The sequence below is a fragment of the Eutrigla gurnardus genome (genome assembly GCF_963514095.1).
Source record: "Eutrigla gurnardus genome assembly, chromosome: 1".
Taxonomy (NCBI): Eukaryota; Metazoa; Chordata; class Actinopteri; order Perciformes; family Triglidae; genus Eutrigla; species Eutrigla gurnardus.
Genome location: NC_139915.1, coordinates 30,028,156 through 30,048,177, shown reverse-complemented (window position 1 = coordinate 30,048,177; position 20,022 = coordinate 30,028,156). Strand labels below are relative to the sequence as shown.

Sequence of the window (20,022 nt, the reverse complement as noted above, 5' to 3'; positions counted from 1 at the left end):
CCCCGACAGAAATTGTTTCCCCTGGCTGCGGGAGCTACTTCCTCTGTCTATTTTGAGGGGGGGATACAAATTCTGGCAGACAGGTAAACGTCTGAAATAATCTGTTTCCCCCCATAACTTTGTTTATAAGAGAAGAAACTTGCTCATAATCACAGAGGTTATAGAGTAGTATCTAAAGAACACACAAAATCAATAATTTGATCCTCAGACTTCATCTGTCTACTATAGTATATATAAACAAACAATCACAGTGGTCGTGATTTTGGATATTGACGTATATTTAGTTCGACAAATTCCATACCAGGACTTGAATTACAGCGTGTTATATGTCAAATCACATGAGGAAATGATTACCTTCATTTTGCCGTTCAGTACTAGTACAACGTTACGACATACAAAAGAATAAAATCATAACGCTGTTGCTCCGCCTTCAGGCTTCTGCCTGAATGAATGCGCGCTACCGCAGCCAGGGGAAACAATTTCTGTCGGGGATACCTACACTGGCACAACACCGGGCGGCGTCTGTGGTTGTGTTGAGGTTGCTTCAAAAAAAAAAACACTATTTTTCCGACTTTTTAAACTCGTAAATTTGCGACTTTTAAAACTCGTAAATTTGCCCACCTCTCTCGGCTCCGTTTTTTTTTTTTTTCCCGACAGTGGCCCTAATACGCCGTCGTACTCCTGCCCATTTGCTTAGTTAATGTTTAAAGGGATATTTCAGATCTTTTTACATTACATTCTTGCTAGTAGTGTAGTAAATACATTAGCATCAGCATTAGCTTAGTCCAATTTTCAGAGTTCTGACTGGGTTACAAGCAAACGAGAAGCTTCAACCAGCCAGGAAACCTCATCTTAAATCAAAGTCCTTATCCATACCAATACATTCAGACAAAAGCTTTTACCATCTACGGAAGAATACCATGGTCCTCCTGTACTTCCGATGCATTAGACAGACACTATATCTTGGATCCTCAAGACAATCCTCAGTGCTTAGTAACGGCATCACACTGGGCCTTGTTCCAAGACATCATGCTAGTCTGAGAGAGTGATTCAGCATGGGAAATGTGGAAATCTTGGAGATGGTTAAAAATGGTCGAACACTTTTCTTTCGCGACCACATTCACTGCCTGTCTGAAGCTTACCAGTTCACTCAGAACCCTGTTAGAACTCAGACTACAGTACCTGGTAAAAAAAGATATTGCTTACACATCAGCTACCCAACTGGCAAGTATTATACACCACTGAAGTAAAAGAAAAGACCCGAGCTATTAATTTAAAAAAGAGACAATATTATGGATAACAAGTTTTGATTTGAATTTGGATTAAATACAGTGTCGATTAATCAACTACATTAGATGATTAATGAAGAGAATTTATTTACGCCCAATATTGTTTTGGTATGTCAGTCATATGATCAAACAACTAATCAAAATTCTGTCAAATATTTACCAGTACAAAATCTGAGAAATTTCCTCAGCCGAACTTCACCACAGTTCCTGATGAACTTCTTCAGGAAATCAAGAGCCTGACTGTCCCTCTTGTTGAGGGTTTCATGTTGTAGCATGGCTACAACCTTCCTGGGTGTAGGAGTGACGCTAGCCAGCACTTCATCCAATCTTCCTGGGGGCAGTCTCAGCCTTTTCAACACACTGCTCCAACACTCTGCTATAAATGCCGGATCCTGCACCATTTCTTTATGTGCCACTTCAAGTAAGGTTTTCCTGACATTTCCCTCGGTGACAAGAAGTTTAACATCATGGGCGTCTAGGAAATCCAACCATTCCTCTGTTCCAGAGATAGTTTTGAAGTCTTTCATCGCTTGCTCAGCCACATCCTTTTCTTCAGTGGGAACTGTTTCTAAGAATGTTGCAAACAGTTCATCATCCATGATTTCAAGTCCAAGACAGTGGGAGAGGAAGGGCTTGGCCAGGACTATGGGAAAGTACTTCAGCATGTTGTAGCCTAGAACCAAAACTTTAGCCATGTTTTCCCACTCATCTTTCATATCATGTCTGGTCATAGGTATTTTAAGTACGTTTCCGGCCGTGCATTTCATAAAGAAAGTCTCCCAGTACTCACTTAGCGCATCACGTAAAACTCCACCATTGTCTTCTCCTTTCTCTGTCGTACCATTGGGTAGGACCATCTCGATCTCTAAGATGGAGTCATCTACAGACACACATCCATTCTTAAAGGCAGAATTTAGTCCTTGGAAAACATTTCCCCTGTGAAGCCTAAGCTTGGTGATCTTTGGTGGTTGAAACGGTTCCTGGACTGTAAATAAGCTTTCGACCTGCACTGGTTCCATTGGAAGGGTATCGTCCAGGTCAGCAGTGTCATCATCAAGAAAAGCATATCCAATCACAACTTCATCATCAAATGAAATTGATGCCTGTGGTCCATGAGTCAAATCATCCTCTTCAAACATGTCACTTGAAAAAGGCATTGTACTGCCAATTTCACTTGTGGTAGCAGCTACACTGGGAGTTCCAGTTGTGGAAGCAACTACACGAGAAGCAGCAGTTGTACGGGGTGATTCACTGAGGGTCGATGCACCAGTTGAAGTAGTAGCATTCATTATTTCATTTGCATCTATGTCAATCCGTTTGCATGAAAGATAAAGTCTCAACATTTTAACTTTTTTCTTCTCATATTGTTCACCAAGTGTGGTCAATGGAGCCAGCTCATCTTCAGTAAAATCCCGCATGGTGAATTTGAATTCATTGACATTGCCGATTTTACTTGTTCCATTTGGAAAAAATAGGTCTTTGCCAATCTCCAACAATTGTGCCATTGTGGCAGTCTTTGATGCCTTCAAATGTCTGGTGCCTCCTCCTCTTTTCGCTTTCACCTGAATGTTTCTGCCCACAGCCTCTTCAAACAATCCCATTTGAAAAGCACGTTCCACTTTTAGGGCATTTGAGTTACCAGTCAATCTTTCTGAACGATCATCCACATGACTTCTCTTGGAGGCCCGTCTTTGGTGTATTTTTGCCATCAGGCTTTCTGTAGCCTTAGAGATGGTTGTGGTGGTGGTTCCTTCCAGTGCAGCCACTTCTCTTCGGCAGTACTGCCGAATAGCTATCCTATCCCCGATTTTGGGCACATATCGAGTTAGTTCGTTGCCTGTCATTAAATGGACTGTATTGCAGTCAACCTGAAAAACAATGGAAATGGGTGCAGTTGAGTATAAAACGTTCCTTTCTTTCATTTATGTGAACAGCCTGTGGACTAATTTCTATGTAAAGTATTCAGGATGTTTTTGTTTTTTTAAATTCAGGAGTATCTAAAGGATGTGACTTTTATGTGTGCTCCTGAGTGCCTTGCCTCTCTTCAGCTGGACAATATATCAAAATGTACCTTCATCCCGATTTTAACATATGTGATATACGTTATGCTCTGTGGAGGATTCTGACTGACGGATTTTGAGATTATTGCAGGGTCCCTCCATATTCTTTCACACTCTGCAGAGGTGATTGAAACCCCTTTATCTTAAATCTAGTCTGCATGTTGAGATCTGATGAGGAACGAATCAATACCTACAGACCTGAGACAGAACCTCTGTTTGATATTAAGGACTTCAATTGTGACAGTTTCAACATGTTTTCGACATTAAATCTATGTGGTGTGTTGTGTTAACTGGAGCATTACATGCCTTCTCGTTGATAAAGACATCAATGACTGCCTCATCTAACCTCCTTTGTTCCCGCAGGAACTTGTGGAAACTCTCGTCCATTCTATTAAAAAGGGAATAATGAGTTAATGTGAGGCAAATATTATGACATTATTTTGAGTAAGTAATCAATATTAATTATCCCTTGCTCACATACAAAATAAACGGACAAAAGGCTCGAGCACAGTCGAAAACTGTTTGCTCCTCCATTTATCAGCAACACCACTGATTAACCTAAAGTAACCTGCCTGACCCCCACAACCATCCGGTTGGCTCAGTAACAAAAGGAAATACTGCCCCCTAGCTGTTTGAGGGTTTATGAATAAAACATGGCTCAACAAGGAACATGATGAAAACGCTTTTTGAGTGGAGGGGAACTTTAACGAAAAATTAAGTTCCTGCTAATGAAAACTGAATGAGTGCAGGATCTCTCACCTTAATAAACGTCTTCCTAGGTACAATCCTGCTTACTGATCTCATCAGCAAAGTGGTAGAGGAAGTACTCAGATCCTTAAAAGAAGTATCAATACCACACTGTAAAATATTTTGTTAAAAGTAAAAATAAATTATAAATAAATATTTGTCAAGGATTGCCTCGAGAAGGGAAGGGCAATCCGGCTCCTGTAGGGCCACTGCCCTGCATCTTTTAATTGTCTCCATACTCTAACACACCTGAGTTCAACGATTATCACATCTGTGACAAGCTTCAGCTGCTTGATAACAAGCACATCATTAGAATCAGGTGTGTTAGAGCAGGGAGAAACCTAAAACATGCAGGGTAGTGGCCCTACAGGAGCAGGGTTGCCCATCCCTGGCCAAGAAAGAGAAACAGATGATGAAAAATATTGTATGGGTTCCCCAACAGGGGAATTTAAAGAGAAATGGACATAAGTCACAAGAACACATCAGACTGGACACAGCTCATAATAAAAATGCACATGACAATGACATAGTGATCCACTTGGCATGCATGTTCTCACCTTATGAATCTGTCTGGCGACTCTCTGGTGGGAGCTTAGGTAAACTAGGTTCCATATACCTTCAGGAGATAGAAACAATAAGGTTTTAGAGGGGACATGACAACTTACAGTTGAAGTAGTAATGCATCAATATATATCGCCACACAGTAATGGCTGATATGGGCCTTGAGTGTACTAGACATTCAGAACATTAATATAGCTGCAAAAATATTTTCTCTCTTTCTGTTTCACCACTATGCATTTATGTAGTGAATAAATTGTGTCCCGTTTGTTGTGACAGATGATCCAGCCATATATGCTGTGACTTTTGTGACATTATGTAGGAAAAAATGTACTTAGATTTAAGGTAAAGAAAAGACAGGACTAGAATGAGGTGTGTGGAAAAAGAGTTGTAAAAAGCACAATATCAATAAACACTCTATAGGTCACTCAAGTTAGAAACCATACAAATGGATTGTTTGATTGATACAGTATAGGCTATATAGCGTGCAGGATTTATCTGTACATGATGTTTAAAACGGTGGATTTTAAACTGTAAAAACAATCATCTATAGCCTAATGGTAGTAAGTGGATGCTTTACCGACTTAAATGATCCATATATGACCCATGCGTGACAATACACCGACACAGGTTTGCGTGCATAAATGTAATATCTTACACATGATACCTTGTGTCCCGGTGTGGGTTGAATAGGCAGAGTAATTGGAAAATTGTCTTCACCCTGTTTAGGCTTCATAACTGGACGAGCGCTCGCACCGTTAATTCTACAGACAAAGTTAGGCTAACATGATAGCGCGGGAGGCTAACTTTAGCTGCTTCGCTGCCAACGTTAATGAAAGGTGCGTTCAACGTGACAACCACAATAAATGCAACGTTACGAAAGCAGTCAATGTACAATGCTAAACACAATATAGCATTAACTGTAAGGCTACTCGTAAATATTAATACATCGACTTACCTGTAAGGAGCGGTAGGGTCGCAACGTTGAAAGGTAGTAGCTGACGTCATATCCGTAGACGCGGGTTGCCAAATTTAATAATCAATGCCCTCAGTTTGGCAATCCGTTCCCTCGGTTTAGCAATCCGTTCCCTCAGTTTAGCAATCCGTGCGCACGGTTTGGCAATCCGTTCCCTCAGTTTAGCAATCCGTGCGCACGGTTTGGCAATCCGTGCCCTCAGTTTAGTAATCCGTTCCCTCAGTTTAGTAAACCGTGCGCACGGTTTAGCAATCCGTTCCCTCAGTTTAGTACATGGCTTTTTTTTTTTCTTGACTGACACCAGGGGGGCTCCGTAGAAAACTTTTACAGAAAGTGGAAATTTAAACGTACACTTGAGAAGTCACACAGGAGAGACACCTTTCAGCTGCTCAGTTTGTAAAAACAATTCAAATATCTTCAAAGTGTAAAGACACACATGATATTTCACACAGGATAGATGTTTCAGCTGCTCAGTTTGTAAACAAGACTCGGTGAAACCTCGTATCTGGCTGGACCGTGTCTGGTCAATGTGCCTAATTGCAGATAAGTCAAACTTCTCAACTCAACGATTATTTTGTTTAACACCACATGAAATGAAATCCATCTCTCTCTCGACTCGAACTGTTTCTACAATCTGCAGCCCACCAGTCAGTCACCATTGCAACACTGTTGTTGATGAAGCAGACCAATCAAGTGATTTCCTTGCTGCATTAGCCCCGCTGTACGTCATACTGTGATATTTTGGTATTTTCGTCAAGCCATGTGTGAATCATTCGTATAAATGCACGTTCACGGCTTTCTTCAGTAGACCACGGTGTCGATCACAGATTTACTGATGCAGACGTGCGGCCGCATACTTTTCACCAAGTCAGCTGCAGCGTCTGATGGACATGTATGAGGAAATAAAGCATATTACATGCAAAAAAGGAAATATGGCTGAAAGCAGCGTGGCAGACAATTATGGCGGACAGACTGAATGCGAAGCCTAAAAGTCTACATTTACTAACCATGGATCTTAACTGAAACCGTCATTATTGTACCACTCAAGCAGTGACTTTGTTTTTGTGTATTTGTGTGTGTAACCTACTTTATTGAGCGGCCTGTACTAGATGGTCTGGGTGAATGAAACTTCCTTGTGTGTGCTTTAGAGCACATTATACTGGAATATCCGGGACCCTTATTTTGAAATGGCATGAACAGGAAGTGTCCTATCTGTAATGTGCTGCTATGAACTATGTGAGTGCAATAAAGGAGTGGCCACACATGTATGACTTCATATGTTGCCCTTCTGACTGACTTCATTGAAAACACCTTTGAAGATAATAATGGTCACAATGTTAAAATAATAGCAGCAGGCTGATATGTAGCCTACCTGTGGTACTTTAATGCAGTTTCAGAAAAATAAGGCAAAATACATGGATAAGAACATGGAATAACTGTCAAAAAGACATCGGTTTCCGATCGGAGTGACTGCTGACTGAACAGAGGCTGGACTAGGAAGCAGGATTTGGGCTTAGCGAGGGAACTTCAGGCTTAACTCTGGGTTTTCCAGCTTCTTTTGTCTGTCATTTGTCTGAATGCAAAATAGAATTCCACCATTAGATGGGAGTAATTCCCACACACTGTCTCTTTAAGTAATACAATGTTGAATGGGCAGCAGCTTTCTTCCTCCATGTTAGTATTGATGCATTCAGAGAAGATGGATCCCTTGAATCTCCAAACTGTGTTCTGAAAAAGGTCCTCGTAAACAACAACAGGCCACGTTTGTGAAGAATATAGAAGCAGGAACTGAGAGTTAAATTCACACACTCGTTTCTGGTCTAGTCCTCATGGGGCCCTCTGCTATGACCTCACTTTAAGTGACTTTAAAGTTATGTATTGTTATTTACATACACTTTGAAGGCATACAAATAGTATAATAATGACTAATATCACCATGAAACTTCCCCAGTTGATTACTGACAGTCAGTCAATTATTTAGTTAAACGTTTTCTGAAATACTTAAATATGCAATCAAGGCATTATCTAACGGCAACTTTTAGTGAGTTTAGCAGAAATCTCAGATGAAAAAAAGAAAAAGAAAATGTGTTATGGAAGCTAAATAGAACATTTAAGAATTGATCAGTGCATGAAAGCTTTTTCCTGGAGTGTCTCATATACTTACATTGCAAAGCTGTTTAAAACCAGACAACAAGCATTTAAAACACATTTTGACACTAATTGAATCAATAAGTGGTGTTAGTAGAAATGAACCTTCACTCACAACCTCACTTGATTTTATGCTTTTGTTTTTGGTCCAAACAAACGATCTTCATCTGGTGTTGACGCGTTGCAAAGACTGAGAGCTTTTCTTAAAAATACTATACTATGACCTTTTTCAAAATACTATACTATGACTTTTTTCATAACTCGTTGACATACAATGCTATGACTTTTCATAACTTTCTTTGAGAAATTGCAATTTTTTGCCTCGCCTAATTTTTTTTATGTTTTAATGAAGCGAGTTAGCTGTGGCTCTGCTATTTAGGCCTAAAAGCTGAATGAAGCCACAGCCACAAGCCTGACCAACAACTGGTAGAAAGTAGATAAAAAAACACCCAAAAGTGAGTGTTTAGCAGTGGTTTTTGTAGGGCAATGTCCAGACTGAGTTTGGAGACTCCAAATGGCCACTTTGTGCCAAATGACATTATGGGTCTTTGGAGGTAAATAATTCTACTTTTTTTTTGTTTATTTTACCAATAATCTAACTAATACTAATAAAATAAAATAAAATGTTTCTATTTTCTCTTCTTTTTTTAATTTCTCAAGTTACCCAAAACCTCTCCAAAAGTGGCCAAATGAGCTTATCATTATCCAAATGAATGTTATGTGACGTAAAACATACCAAATATAACCATTTAGGTAGAAGAAAAGTCAAACCAAATAACTTCTTTGCAAATAGTCTTTACTTTTTGAATTGCTGTATTTGGTAAAGAAGTGCACAATTTAACAAATAACAAATATGGCCTGAAAACTGGCTGTGGTGGATCAACATCTACCTCACTGACATCACGCCATTTGTCCTCAGAGCTGCTGGTGTAAGCAGTGTGTTGAGATCTGCACCCCTTCCTCTCTATGATCTCCCCTTCACACCTCTGGCAGCAGTTGGGGAGGCTTTGGAGACAGCAGCAGCAGGGGTTGTTGTTGTTGTGGAGGTGGAGGGCTCTTCAGCAGGGGAGGTGGTGGTCTCTGGCTCCCAGTCCTCTAATACCCCTTTTTCCACCAACGCGAACCTAGTTCAGGAACCGGGCCGGTGCCCGTGCTGGTTCGCAGCAACTTGCGAACCGTCTGAGAACATGTTTGCGTTTCCACCGGCTAGAGAGCCCAGAGAGCCACGTCATTACGTCACTGTATACGTCTGAGGTTTCCCCGCAGCGCTAATTTCAAGCATAGCAGACGTGTCTCTTCAGAAAAAGTGTGCAGAATCACGGAAGAGGGCTTGTTTTAACCAGAAGAGTCTGACGGACAAGGAAATACACAGCATCCATAGTTAGCCCTCCGTGGTAAAGCGGTACAAAGCGATAAAAAAACAATAACAATATCTTTCTCAGAGACTCGCAAAGTAAAAACATGGCGTGTTATGGATGATTACCGGAGTTAGCGTGCTCGTGGGACTAAATGAAGTGACTACTTTTGTTTGTTGGACACCTTTCTCTGGATACCAGGATTACCATGCTACATGTTGTTTTTGGACTTCCAGACACCTCGAAAGGTAGGGAACTCCCGTCCTATTATTGTTTTTTTTCTGTGCACTCCTTGAACACACGCTGTGTTTGCTTTTGATGTGTCTCCGTGAGCCTAAAACGGCTGGCTTTGTTCGATTCACGAGACTCGCAGCTTTCAAATGATGTATAATATGACACAGACGCATTCAAAATAATATTACTTTCTCTCTCAACTTGTCTCGACTCCTACTTGACAACCCACAAGTGATCTGTAGGTTGAGACTTGGGCATTGTGGGTTGAATCAATCTTTGTATGTTTTTAGAAAGCATCATAATGGGCTTTGTGAGTGTGGGAAGTCTGAAACAGTTGACCATGTTTTATTGAAATGTAACAAATATACCACAGAAAGGAGCATTTTATATAAGAGTGTATCACATTTGGGAGTTCTGTCATTTTCAGATAAATCTTTATTGGGTCAAAATGAGAATCACCACTTGATTGCTAAAGTAGTATTCCATTTTTTACAAGATATAGGGCTGTATATGAAAATTTGAAGCAATAATATTATCCTCAGAGTGATTTCCTGAGGAGGGCAGTAATACGTCCAGAAGCGTCTAAACTGCCGGAAATCCAAACGAAGAAGAAGAACCCACATGCGCGCGCACCGATAAGCGCAGCTTTGAACCATTTTTCGAAGCAGTCACATGGGTGTGCGTGATTTGTTTCAATACAAGCTCCGAAGCAGAGGTAACATCCTAGTGGTGGGCAAGTGATCCTACTAACACATGACGTTCAGAGAACGTTAGAATTTGGTTCTCTAAAGGTTAGCTTATTAAGCACTGAGGCTTTTCTAGCAATTGTGTTGAAAAAGATGCAAAGCTTCAACGCTTCAGTGATGGTGACATCTGGTGGACAACTGAAGCCATAGCAACCTCTCAAGAGCGCGACTGACGCTCTGACACCGTTTCAATCCCATGTCAGCAATAAAAAATTAGAAAAGACTGTGTGGTCATTAGATGTTTTGTTCATTCATACTCGCCCATACTTTAAATCATCCCAGATTAAGCCAACGGATAAATCTAAATGATATGAAGGGTTAATGGTTGGTTAAGGGTTTATTTATTTGATCATGGTATGTGAACTCAGAAAGATCGTTTTTGTATTAAGTGTTTTACACCAGCGTCCAGATAATAGTTTGTCATAGGAGAAGTTGTATGGTCGAGGAGGAATGTTTATGCACAGAACAGACAGGTTTTTGGTCTTCACAGGTTTTTATTCAGAAATAGAATTTTTTTCACTGTGGCAGGCTTCAGTCTCCTCCTCTTCTGGCTCACGACGCATGAACACTACGAGCCAATGAAACGCTTCGAAACATTTCGAAGCAATAGGCTTGTTTCGAATCAAGCATGCGCATGCATTTGCCTTGCAGCCATTGAAGCACTTTAGTGGCTGCGTTTTGGATCGCATGCATTTGCGACCGCGGTCAAGCCAGCCGCAACTCCGATCTCCGTGGTCAAATCAGCCGCACTTAAATTTCGAGGGTACAAGTATTCTCAGCGTTGCGGTAAATGCGGAGAAACATCGTATTTCTTCCGGTTTTCAAAATAAAGGTATTAAGAACAGTAAGCTATATATCGAACCTACCAAACATTGAAAATAAAATGTTACATTAAAGTGTTTCATGCACCTATGATGAATAAAAAACACTTGTTATCATTTGTTTTACTGCACCAATGTGGAGAAATGCCAAAATAAAAGTCCCAAATTTATACCTGAGATTGCATCTTTGCCCATATTTGAGCTACTGTAAAAACACTTTGCTCAATAATTCCTGGCTATGGGTGTTATATTTGACTTCTACACATAATTGACTACAAGTATGTTTAATATGAAGCATTTTTACTGTAGCAATGTGGAGAAATTCAAGTCTAAAAGTCCCATATTTATACATGCAGATTGCATCTTTGCCCAGATTGTAGAAACAGTTTGAGTTGAGAGAGAGATGGATTTCATTTCATGTGGTGTTTAACAAAATAATCGTTGAGTTGAGAAGTTTGACTTATCTGCAATTAGGCACATTGACCAGACACGGTCCAGCCAGATACGAGGTTTCACCGAGTCTTGTTTACAAATTGAGCAGCTGAAACATCTATCCTGTGTGAAATCTCATGTGTCTCTTTACACTTTGAAGATATTTGAATTGTTTTTACAAACTGAGCAGCGGAAAGGTTTCTATCCTGTATGAGTTCTCATGTGTGTTTTTAAGCTTGCGCTGTGCATGAAAGATTTCTTTCAAACTGAGCAGCTGAAAGGTTTCTCTCCTGTATGAGTTCTCATGTGTGTCTTTGAGCTTACTCGCCACATGAAAGTTTTCTGACAAACTGAGCAGCTGAAAGGTTTCTCTCCTGTATGAGTTCTCATGTGTTTCTTTAAGCTTCCTCCCCGCGTGAAAGTTTTCTTACAAACTGAGCAGCTAAAAGGTTTCTCTCCTGTATGAGTTCTCATGTGTTTCTTTAAGCTTCCTCCCCGCGTGAAAGTTTTCTTACAAACTGAGCAACTAAAAGGTTTCTCTCCTGTGTGAGTTCTCATGTGTGTTTTTAAACTTCCACTTCCTGTAAAGGTTTTCTGACAAACTGAACAGCTGAAAAGTTTCTCTCCTGTGTGAGTTCTCATGTGTGTCTTTAAGCTTCCTCCCTGCATGAAAGTTTTCTTACAAACTGAGCAGCTGAAAGGTTTCTCTCCTGTATGAGTTCTCATGTGTGTCTTTACGCTTCCTCCATGCGTGAAAGTTTTCTTACAAACTAAGCAGCTGAAAGGTTTTTCTCCTGTATGAGTTCTCATGTGTACCTTTACATTTTTACCTTCTGTAAAAGTTTTCTGACAAACTGAGCAGCTGAAAAGTTTGTCTCCTGTATGAGTTCTCATGTGTCTCTTTAAGCTTCCTCCCTGCGTGAAAGTTTTCTTACAAGCTAAGCAGCTGAAAGGTTTGTCTCCTGTATGAGTTCTCATGTGCACCTTTAAGCTTCCTCCCAGCGTAAAAGATTTCTTACAAAGTGAGCAGCTAAAAGGTTTTTCCCCTGTATGAGTTCTCATGTGTGCCTTTAAACTTCTACTTTCTGTAAAAGTTTTCTGACAAACTGAGCAGCTAAAAGGTTTTTCCCCTGTATGAGTTCTCATGTGTGCCTTTAAACGTCTACTTTCTGTTAAAGTTTTCTGACAAACTGAACAGCTAAAAGGTTTCTCTCCTGTATGAGTTCTCATGTGTCTCTTTAAGCCTCCTCCCACCGTGAAAGATTTCTTACAAACTGAACAGCTGAAAGGTTTCTCTCCTGTGTGAGTTCTCATGTGTATCTTCATATATTGTCTATTGTCAAATGTTTTCCCACATACGGAGCAATTGAAAGGTTTCTCACCAGTACTACATCTAGAATCACTGACAGGGACTTCTTCATCGGTCCATGCCTTTAAACCTGACTGAGGTTCTCTGGTCTCCTGCCAATCATCACTGTCATCAGTCTCAGATGAGTCTTCAGTCACGTCATCAATATCAGATGAGTCTTCAGTCATGCCATCAGTGTCTGGTTGTGGTTCCGGTCCTCCGCAGTCCTCTTCACCAGCTTCTGTTTTCATCTGTTCAGTTGAGCTGCTGGCTGCAGCTGAAGCCAGCCCTGAGAACTGAGGCTTCTCTTCGTCATCTTCATCTTCTTCACTCTTCACAGGGACAAGAGTGACTGGGAACTTGATATCAGCCTTCTCCAGCCCTTGAAGCTGCTCTCCCTCCTGACTGATCCAGACTTCCTCCTGTTCCTCTTTGATGTGTGGGGGCTCTGGATCCTCCTGGTCCAGACTGGAGCCCCAGTCCTGCTGCTCAAAGGGAACCTCTTCTTTACACGCCATCAGCTGCTGGACGTCTGCAGGAAAACAGTAATATCACACGGAGATGTTAGTAAAACAGCTGAGCACTTAGTCACAGGTAAAAAAAACAAAATAAATGTTAAAACCCCAAATTTGTAATTACAATAAATGTTATTTTCTAAATCAGTTTTACATGTTAGATTTGGCAAATGTGTCTGCTATAGACTGGACAAACAATTACAGTTATTATTACAATTATTATTGCTCACAGCTACTCAATATACGGGAAATTTGGGGAAAACTAAACAGATTTCTAAACAGAATGCATGATGGGAAGTTTAACGGTCACTTTCATTAATCCAAAGGACACCGATGTTCGTTCCATTGACCACAGAACTGCTTCCCATCCTCCGTAAGAGACCCAAGACCCCGTTGTTCAGAGTTCACCTGGACTCTGCTGACCCTCCTCCCTCTACTACCCCTCCCCAAACAAAACCACAAATCTGTATCTTAGCACGTATCTATGTTGTTTACTAGCTACGGGTTAACTTAGCCAGCGGGCGGATTGAAATCCTCATTGTGCTGATACTTTTCCACCGAGGCATTTTGAGAGCCGGTTCGGAGCCGGTGCCCAATCGCGAACCAGTTCTTCCTGTTTCCACAGACAAAGAGCCGGCTCTCGGCCAGGAAAACTGGTTCCCGAGCGGCCCCAACTCCTTGCTGTGCTGGAACCGGCCCCGGAAGAAGGTCTTGCTTACGTTAGGGGTTGGGGGCGGGGTTAAGGCTCGAGGCAACGGGGGAAAATACGCCGCTGCGGAGTTTTACTAACGTTACTGTTCCCGGTAAGTTTCATTTTTAAATTCGTTCAGCTCGTTGCAAACCAACGACACATTTCTGTTTAGTTTACCAAGCTAGTGATTACGTGTGTAACAGCAGCAACTAGTGGCTATGCTTCCTCGGGTAATGTAAGCTGACCGGCTAGCTAGCCAGCTAGCGTGATATTGCTAACAACAACGTTAGCATGCCACTTTCTGACTGCTGTTGGCTCACTAAACGTTACCAACGTAACATAACATCTGTGTTAACAGCGTCGTGGACACGTTTACGATTAAACCGCTGTTCTCTGGTTTGTGTTTGTAGAGCTGTCGGACATCGACGATATTGAACGGAGGTCCAACCTTCAGATGACTAAACATCAAACACTCTGATCTATTGATCACACACTGTTCTACACTTTAAAAAATATTGTGATTTTAGTATTTTGCGTATTTTATTGTTATTGTATTTTCTGCCAAAATAAACACTTTCTGAAGAGACATGTCTGCTATGCTTGAAATTAGCGCTGCGGGGAAACCTCAGACGTATACAGTGACGTAAAGACGTGGCTCTCTGGGCTCTCTAGCAGGTGGAAACGAAACGGAAAAAAAAAAAAATAATAATAATAATAAAAAAAAAAAAAAAAAAAAAAAAATAGCAGGTGGAAACGCAAACAGATTCTCAGAAGGTTCGCAAGTTGAACCAACTGCGAACCAGCACGGGTCGGGGAATGGCCCGGTTCTTGAACTAGGTTCGCGTTGGTGGAAAAGGAGAGATAGAGATGTACTGTTGCAGTCTTCAGACAAATGTACGTATTCTAAGTCGCTTTGGATAAAAGCGTCTGCTACTTAGCTAAATGTAAATGCATTGAGATTCGCCTCTTGGTGTCTATATACTCTTTGGTTCCGGTGAAGAAGGTGGGAGAGGAGCAGCAAGGAAAGATGGCGGACGAGCCCGCGGAGAACAAAGGAACGAGGAAAGAAGACAGCAGGAGGGAAACCTGGCTGCCTGTAACATACAACAGCTGTCCTTTATCACCCAGAAGCCCGGCGACCGAACCCGGGTTCGTCGGCCGCGGCACAAAAACAGCGTAGCGGGTTAAGGTGAGGTGGTCTCAACCACATGGAACGGGACTCGGCGGTCCGGTAAACGTCACACACCGAGAGGGATTCATTGAACACGCACGGCAGCTGTCCGGTCTCTGCCCAGACAAACACTCTTACTTGAGATCGCTTCACGGCGCGAGTCCGGTCGGTGAAAGTCCGTTAAGGCGTCCTGCGGGTATGTCTGCTTCGGAGCTTGTATTGAAACAAATCACGCACACACGTGACTGATTCGAAAAATTCTTCTTCTTTGCGTTTTTTGGCGGATTGCAATACCAACTGTAAGGTGCATACCGCCACCTACTGAACCGGAGTATGTAGAACGGGGTCTAGTTCTCTATGGTTTTACATTAAATTATTTAATGTAATCATGAAGTAAATAGAGAGAAAAAAAACTCTATGACCCCTCTCTGTGTCTCCCGCACCTTATCGCCCTTAGTTCCCAATATCCCTGCCAAGCTCCACTCATGTCCTGCCTCTCTCACCCTGTCTTTTATCATTGCCATTTTTTTCCCGATATATTTACTACATTGCATAATTACATATTCAGCGTTTTCTGTTTTCTTACATACTGTACAAAGATTTGAATTTACTTTTCCCAATAAAAATAATGCCTTATTTAATCCAGTGTGATCGAATCTTAGTCTTGATAGTACCACCTCCTCTCTTCTACCTCTTCCCTTAATACTCTGTGTTCTGACTGTGTTTTGTATTCTATAATAAGTTCTGCCCTTGCTCTTCGAAAATTCTTCTTCTTCTTCTTCTTCTTTTGGCAGATGACTATTTTTGTAGTATACCGCCACCAACTGTACCTCCTGTACAGTTGGTGGCGGTATACTACAAAAATAATGTATGTGTAATACCATGAACGTTGTGGAGTCTTCTAGATTTCTAGGCTTATATTAATTCAAAATAAACAAATAAAACAAAACCAGAGAGAAAAAAAAGGAGTAATTATACTCTTTTCATTAAACCAGTATTATTAAGATAGATAAATAACGCTTTAAGTCTCTCCCTTGTCATGCCCTTTTCTTCTTTTTCTTAACCTCTTCAATCCATCTAAGGGCTGTTATTAACCCAGTCATTTCAATAGAGAATATAGATAAAACATTACTTAGTCTATACCCCTCTCTTTTATTAAATTCTGGGATATATATCCCAAAACCACCATGTCCATTTTGCGGGTCTTTTGATCCGTCAGTATATATTTTAACATATCCATAGAATGATGTTTTTAAATATGGCAATATGCTGCAAAGCTTTGCTCTTCTGGATACTCTTTTTTTCTTGTCAGTAGTTCACTATTAACCTCTGGTGATGGGAGAAACCATGGGGGAACCGCACTAAGAACCAGTGAAGGACTGAATTTAAATTCTTTAATTCTGTGTTGTTCTGCTATACTATTAATATTCCAGCCAAACCCTTTTGATTCTGTTTGATATTCCCAGCAGTCATTAAGAACTGAAGTGGCTGGATTATTAATACTTCCCATCAGCCTAACCCAGTATATTAGAGTCTAGACAACTTAATATATCTTAAACTAAGTGGAGATTCTTCAGATTCTATTAATAACACACTTGTGGGTGTTGTTTTAATAGCTCCTAGAGCAATTCTAATAGCTTTAAATTGAACCCTCTCAAGTTTCCTTAAAGGAGCTTTACATGCTGAGCTGTAAACTACACATCCGTAGTCTATGGAAGATCTTATTAAAGCTGTATACTGTAAATGTACATCAGAGGCTTTTTATCTGCTCCCCAGTATTGTCCAGTGATCGTCCTCATTAGATTTAGAACCTTTTTACATTTTGTTTCAACATGCTCTATATGGTGTTTCCATGTGAGCCTTTCATCCAACCACATACCCAAGTATTATTCTCTCTCTCAATTGATTGATTATATAATAGAACTTTATAACTTTCTGGGATCTTTGTTTTAGAAATGGAGAATTTAAATCCCCAATCAATACCCCATTGTTCCAACACTTGTATGTCCTTTTGAATAGCTGTGGTTATGTATGTTATGTTGCGTCCCCTTTTCCATATGACAGCATCATCTGCGTACAACAATCCTTCATTTCTTTGCCCTAATTTTTCAAATATGTCATTAACCATATGGGACTAACCAACACTCCCTTGGGGAATTCCACTTGCAACCATAAACTCTTTACTAATTCCATTGCCAACTCTGACTCTTATTGATCGTTGTGATATAATTATACATTCTCCCACTGATTCCCATTTTATCCAAATTGATTAATAGACCCTCTCTCCACATAGTGTCATACGCTTTTTCAATATCTAAAAACACTGCCACCATGACCTCTTTCATAACTAGTGTCTTCTCTATTTCATTGCTGAGCTTTTGCTTCGAAAAATGGTTCAAAGCTGCACTTATCAGTGCCGCTTGTGGGTTCTTCTTCTTTGTTTGGATTTCCGGCAGTTTGGACGCTTCTGGGCGTATTACTGCCTTCCTCAGGATATCACTCTAAGGATAATATTGTTTCAAATTTTCATATACAGCCCTGTATCTTGTAAAAACTGGAATACTACTTTAGCAATCAAGTGGTGATTCTCATTTTGACCCAATAAAGATTTATCTGAAAATGACAGAACTCCCAAATCTGATACACTTATATAAAATGGTCCTTTCTGTGGTATATTTGTTACATTTCAATAAAACACTGTTTAAGACTTTCCACACTCACAAAGCCCATTATGATGCTTTCTAAAAACATACAAAGATTGATTCAACCCACAATGCCCAAGTCTCAACCTACAGATCACTTGTGGGTTGTCAACTAGGAGTCGAATGCGTCTGCGTCATATTATACATCATTTGAAAGCTGCGAGTCTCGTGAATCGAACAAAGCCAGCCGTTTTAGGCTCACGGAGACACATCAAAAGCAAACACAGCGTGTGTGCAAGGAGTGCACAGAAAAAAAACAATAACAAGACGGGAGTTCCCTAACTTTCGAGCTGTCTGGAAGTCCAAAAACAACATGTAGCATGGTAATCCTGGTATCCAGAGAAAGGTAAGAGTCCAACGAACAAAACTAGCCACTTCATTTAGTCCCACGAGCACGCTAACTCTGGTAATGATCCATAACATGCCATGTTTTTACTTTGAGAGTCTCTGAAGGAGATATTGTTATTGTTTGTTTATCGCTTTGTACCGCTTTACCACGGAGGGCTGACTATGGATGCTGTGTATTTCCGTGTCCGTCAGACTCTTCGGGACAAAACAAGCCCTCTTCCATGATTCTGCGATCCGAATTGGCTGAACAATCTGTCAATCAAGCGAGCCAGCGCTTCACTCGCGACAGAGGGCTTGTATTTACTCTTCTTTTGGGTTGTTTTTAGTGTTTTTACAATTTCTAAAGTAAAAGGAAAGACTTTGGAAGACGCCGTAGAGTTTTTCACCTGCGACAGTGATGAATAATTATCAGGGATGCGAGGATGGGAGGAGGGGAGCGGCTGCAGCGCTGATGACAGGAGGAGGAGGATGTTCGTCCCAGGACATGATGCTTTGCTAGATCGGTGAGCATCTAAATACACTTTCAAAATGTTATTATATTATTATTCAATGCGTTTATGAATAAGGAGTAGGCTCGATTTTCCAAAATAAAAGTGTCATGTGAATTTGTGGGATATGTTTCACAGGATATGTGATGAATACAAAGGTGATGTTATTCAACTATCACATGTTGGTACTTACTTTCATGATGTTCCATTCATCCATCCATCCATTGTCTACGCTTATCCTGCACAGCAAATGTGCCAGTGTTATTTTTTTAGTGTTGGTGTAAATTAACAGGGGTTACTATTAATTTTACTCAAAATTGATCAAAATTAACTCCCCCTAGAGTCAGTTCCTGATAGTGTCAGAGTTGATTTCCGTCGTTATGAGAATCACTCTGAATTTACACTCTGGCTCGTTAAATTGGCCACACCCACCGTTTGAATCGCTTGCCTTGGCAGTGACTCGCACACTGGTGGCACACAGAGTCAGCACGCAGACTGAGCACGCAGACTGTACTTGTTGTCCAAATCTCTTCTTTGGAAGAAGAAAGAAGTTCTTTCTGAGGTAAGGTAAGTTTCGGTCGATACAATTTTTTTTTGTGGTTGATTTTGGCTGCTAGCTAGCTAGCGAAGTTGGCTAGCTAGCTAACGTTAGCTTAGCTCGCTAGCCCTGGCCAACACTGCGCTGGACCAGGGTTTAGCTAACATTAGTTCCTCAAATGAATAAAAGTGTCTATAAAAGAAAGGCTTTTGAGTAACAGGAATTTATTGAAAACGTTGTACACTATACGAGTATAGTAACGAGACGGGCTTTCTGGTCCGCTAACTTACAGTCTCTTAAGAAGAAAAAAAAATAGGGCCGGGACTTTAACGCGTTAATTAAGATGAATTAATTAATTAATAATTAACACGTTAAAAAAAGCATTCTAATCGCACTTATTTTTGTACCGCGGAACGTTTTGTCACTGGATGAGTTTCAGGCGTACCGATTATACTGGAGCACAATCATTTAATGAGTTAAAAGCCGCCGACACTGATCACTGCCCATGGATTCATAAAGTTTTAATGTAGACTGAACGCAGCTCAAACCAACCCGGTGCCTCAGCACGGTGACCAAGCTTTGATAAAAACACCGGATCCGCGCTGGTTTACAGTATCTTCCCGTATTTTAGCCGTGTTGCTACCGGAGCTTAAAAAAAAAAAGCGCTCGTGGCGGTGCAGCTGAGAACAGCAGAGTTTCCTCTACTGCAGCTGAATAGCTGACATGTGGTCAAGACGTAGCTACAGACCTGTCACTGTCTCATTGTGCATTTCAGAGCTCTCTGTCTTCACGGATAACGTGGAGCTGCCTGTGTGATTGGTTAGTTTTATCAATGTTTACACCAGGCTGAGTTCA

General features: G+C 40.8%; 1 protein-coding gene and 1 long non-coding RNA gene across 2 annotated transcripts in view; both read right to left on the bottom strand.

The window, feature by feature from the left end:
* Positions 1–20,022, bottom strand: part of LOC311031050 — a 544,877-nt gene that overhangs the window by 249,195 nt on the left and 275,660 nt on the right. The window lies entirely within an intron of this gene.
* LOC311010542 (uncharacterized protein) lies at positions 1,427–13,256 on the bottom strand (the record flags this gene model as incomplete). Its single annotated transcript, XM_084005078.1, has 3 exons — positions 1,427–1,962; positions 2,080–2,169; positions 12,554–13,256. Coding segments are annotated over 3 exons (1,329 nt in total), but the record flags the coding sequence as incomplete, so codon positions are not given.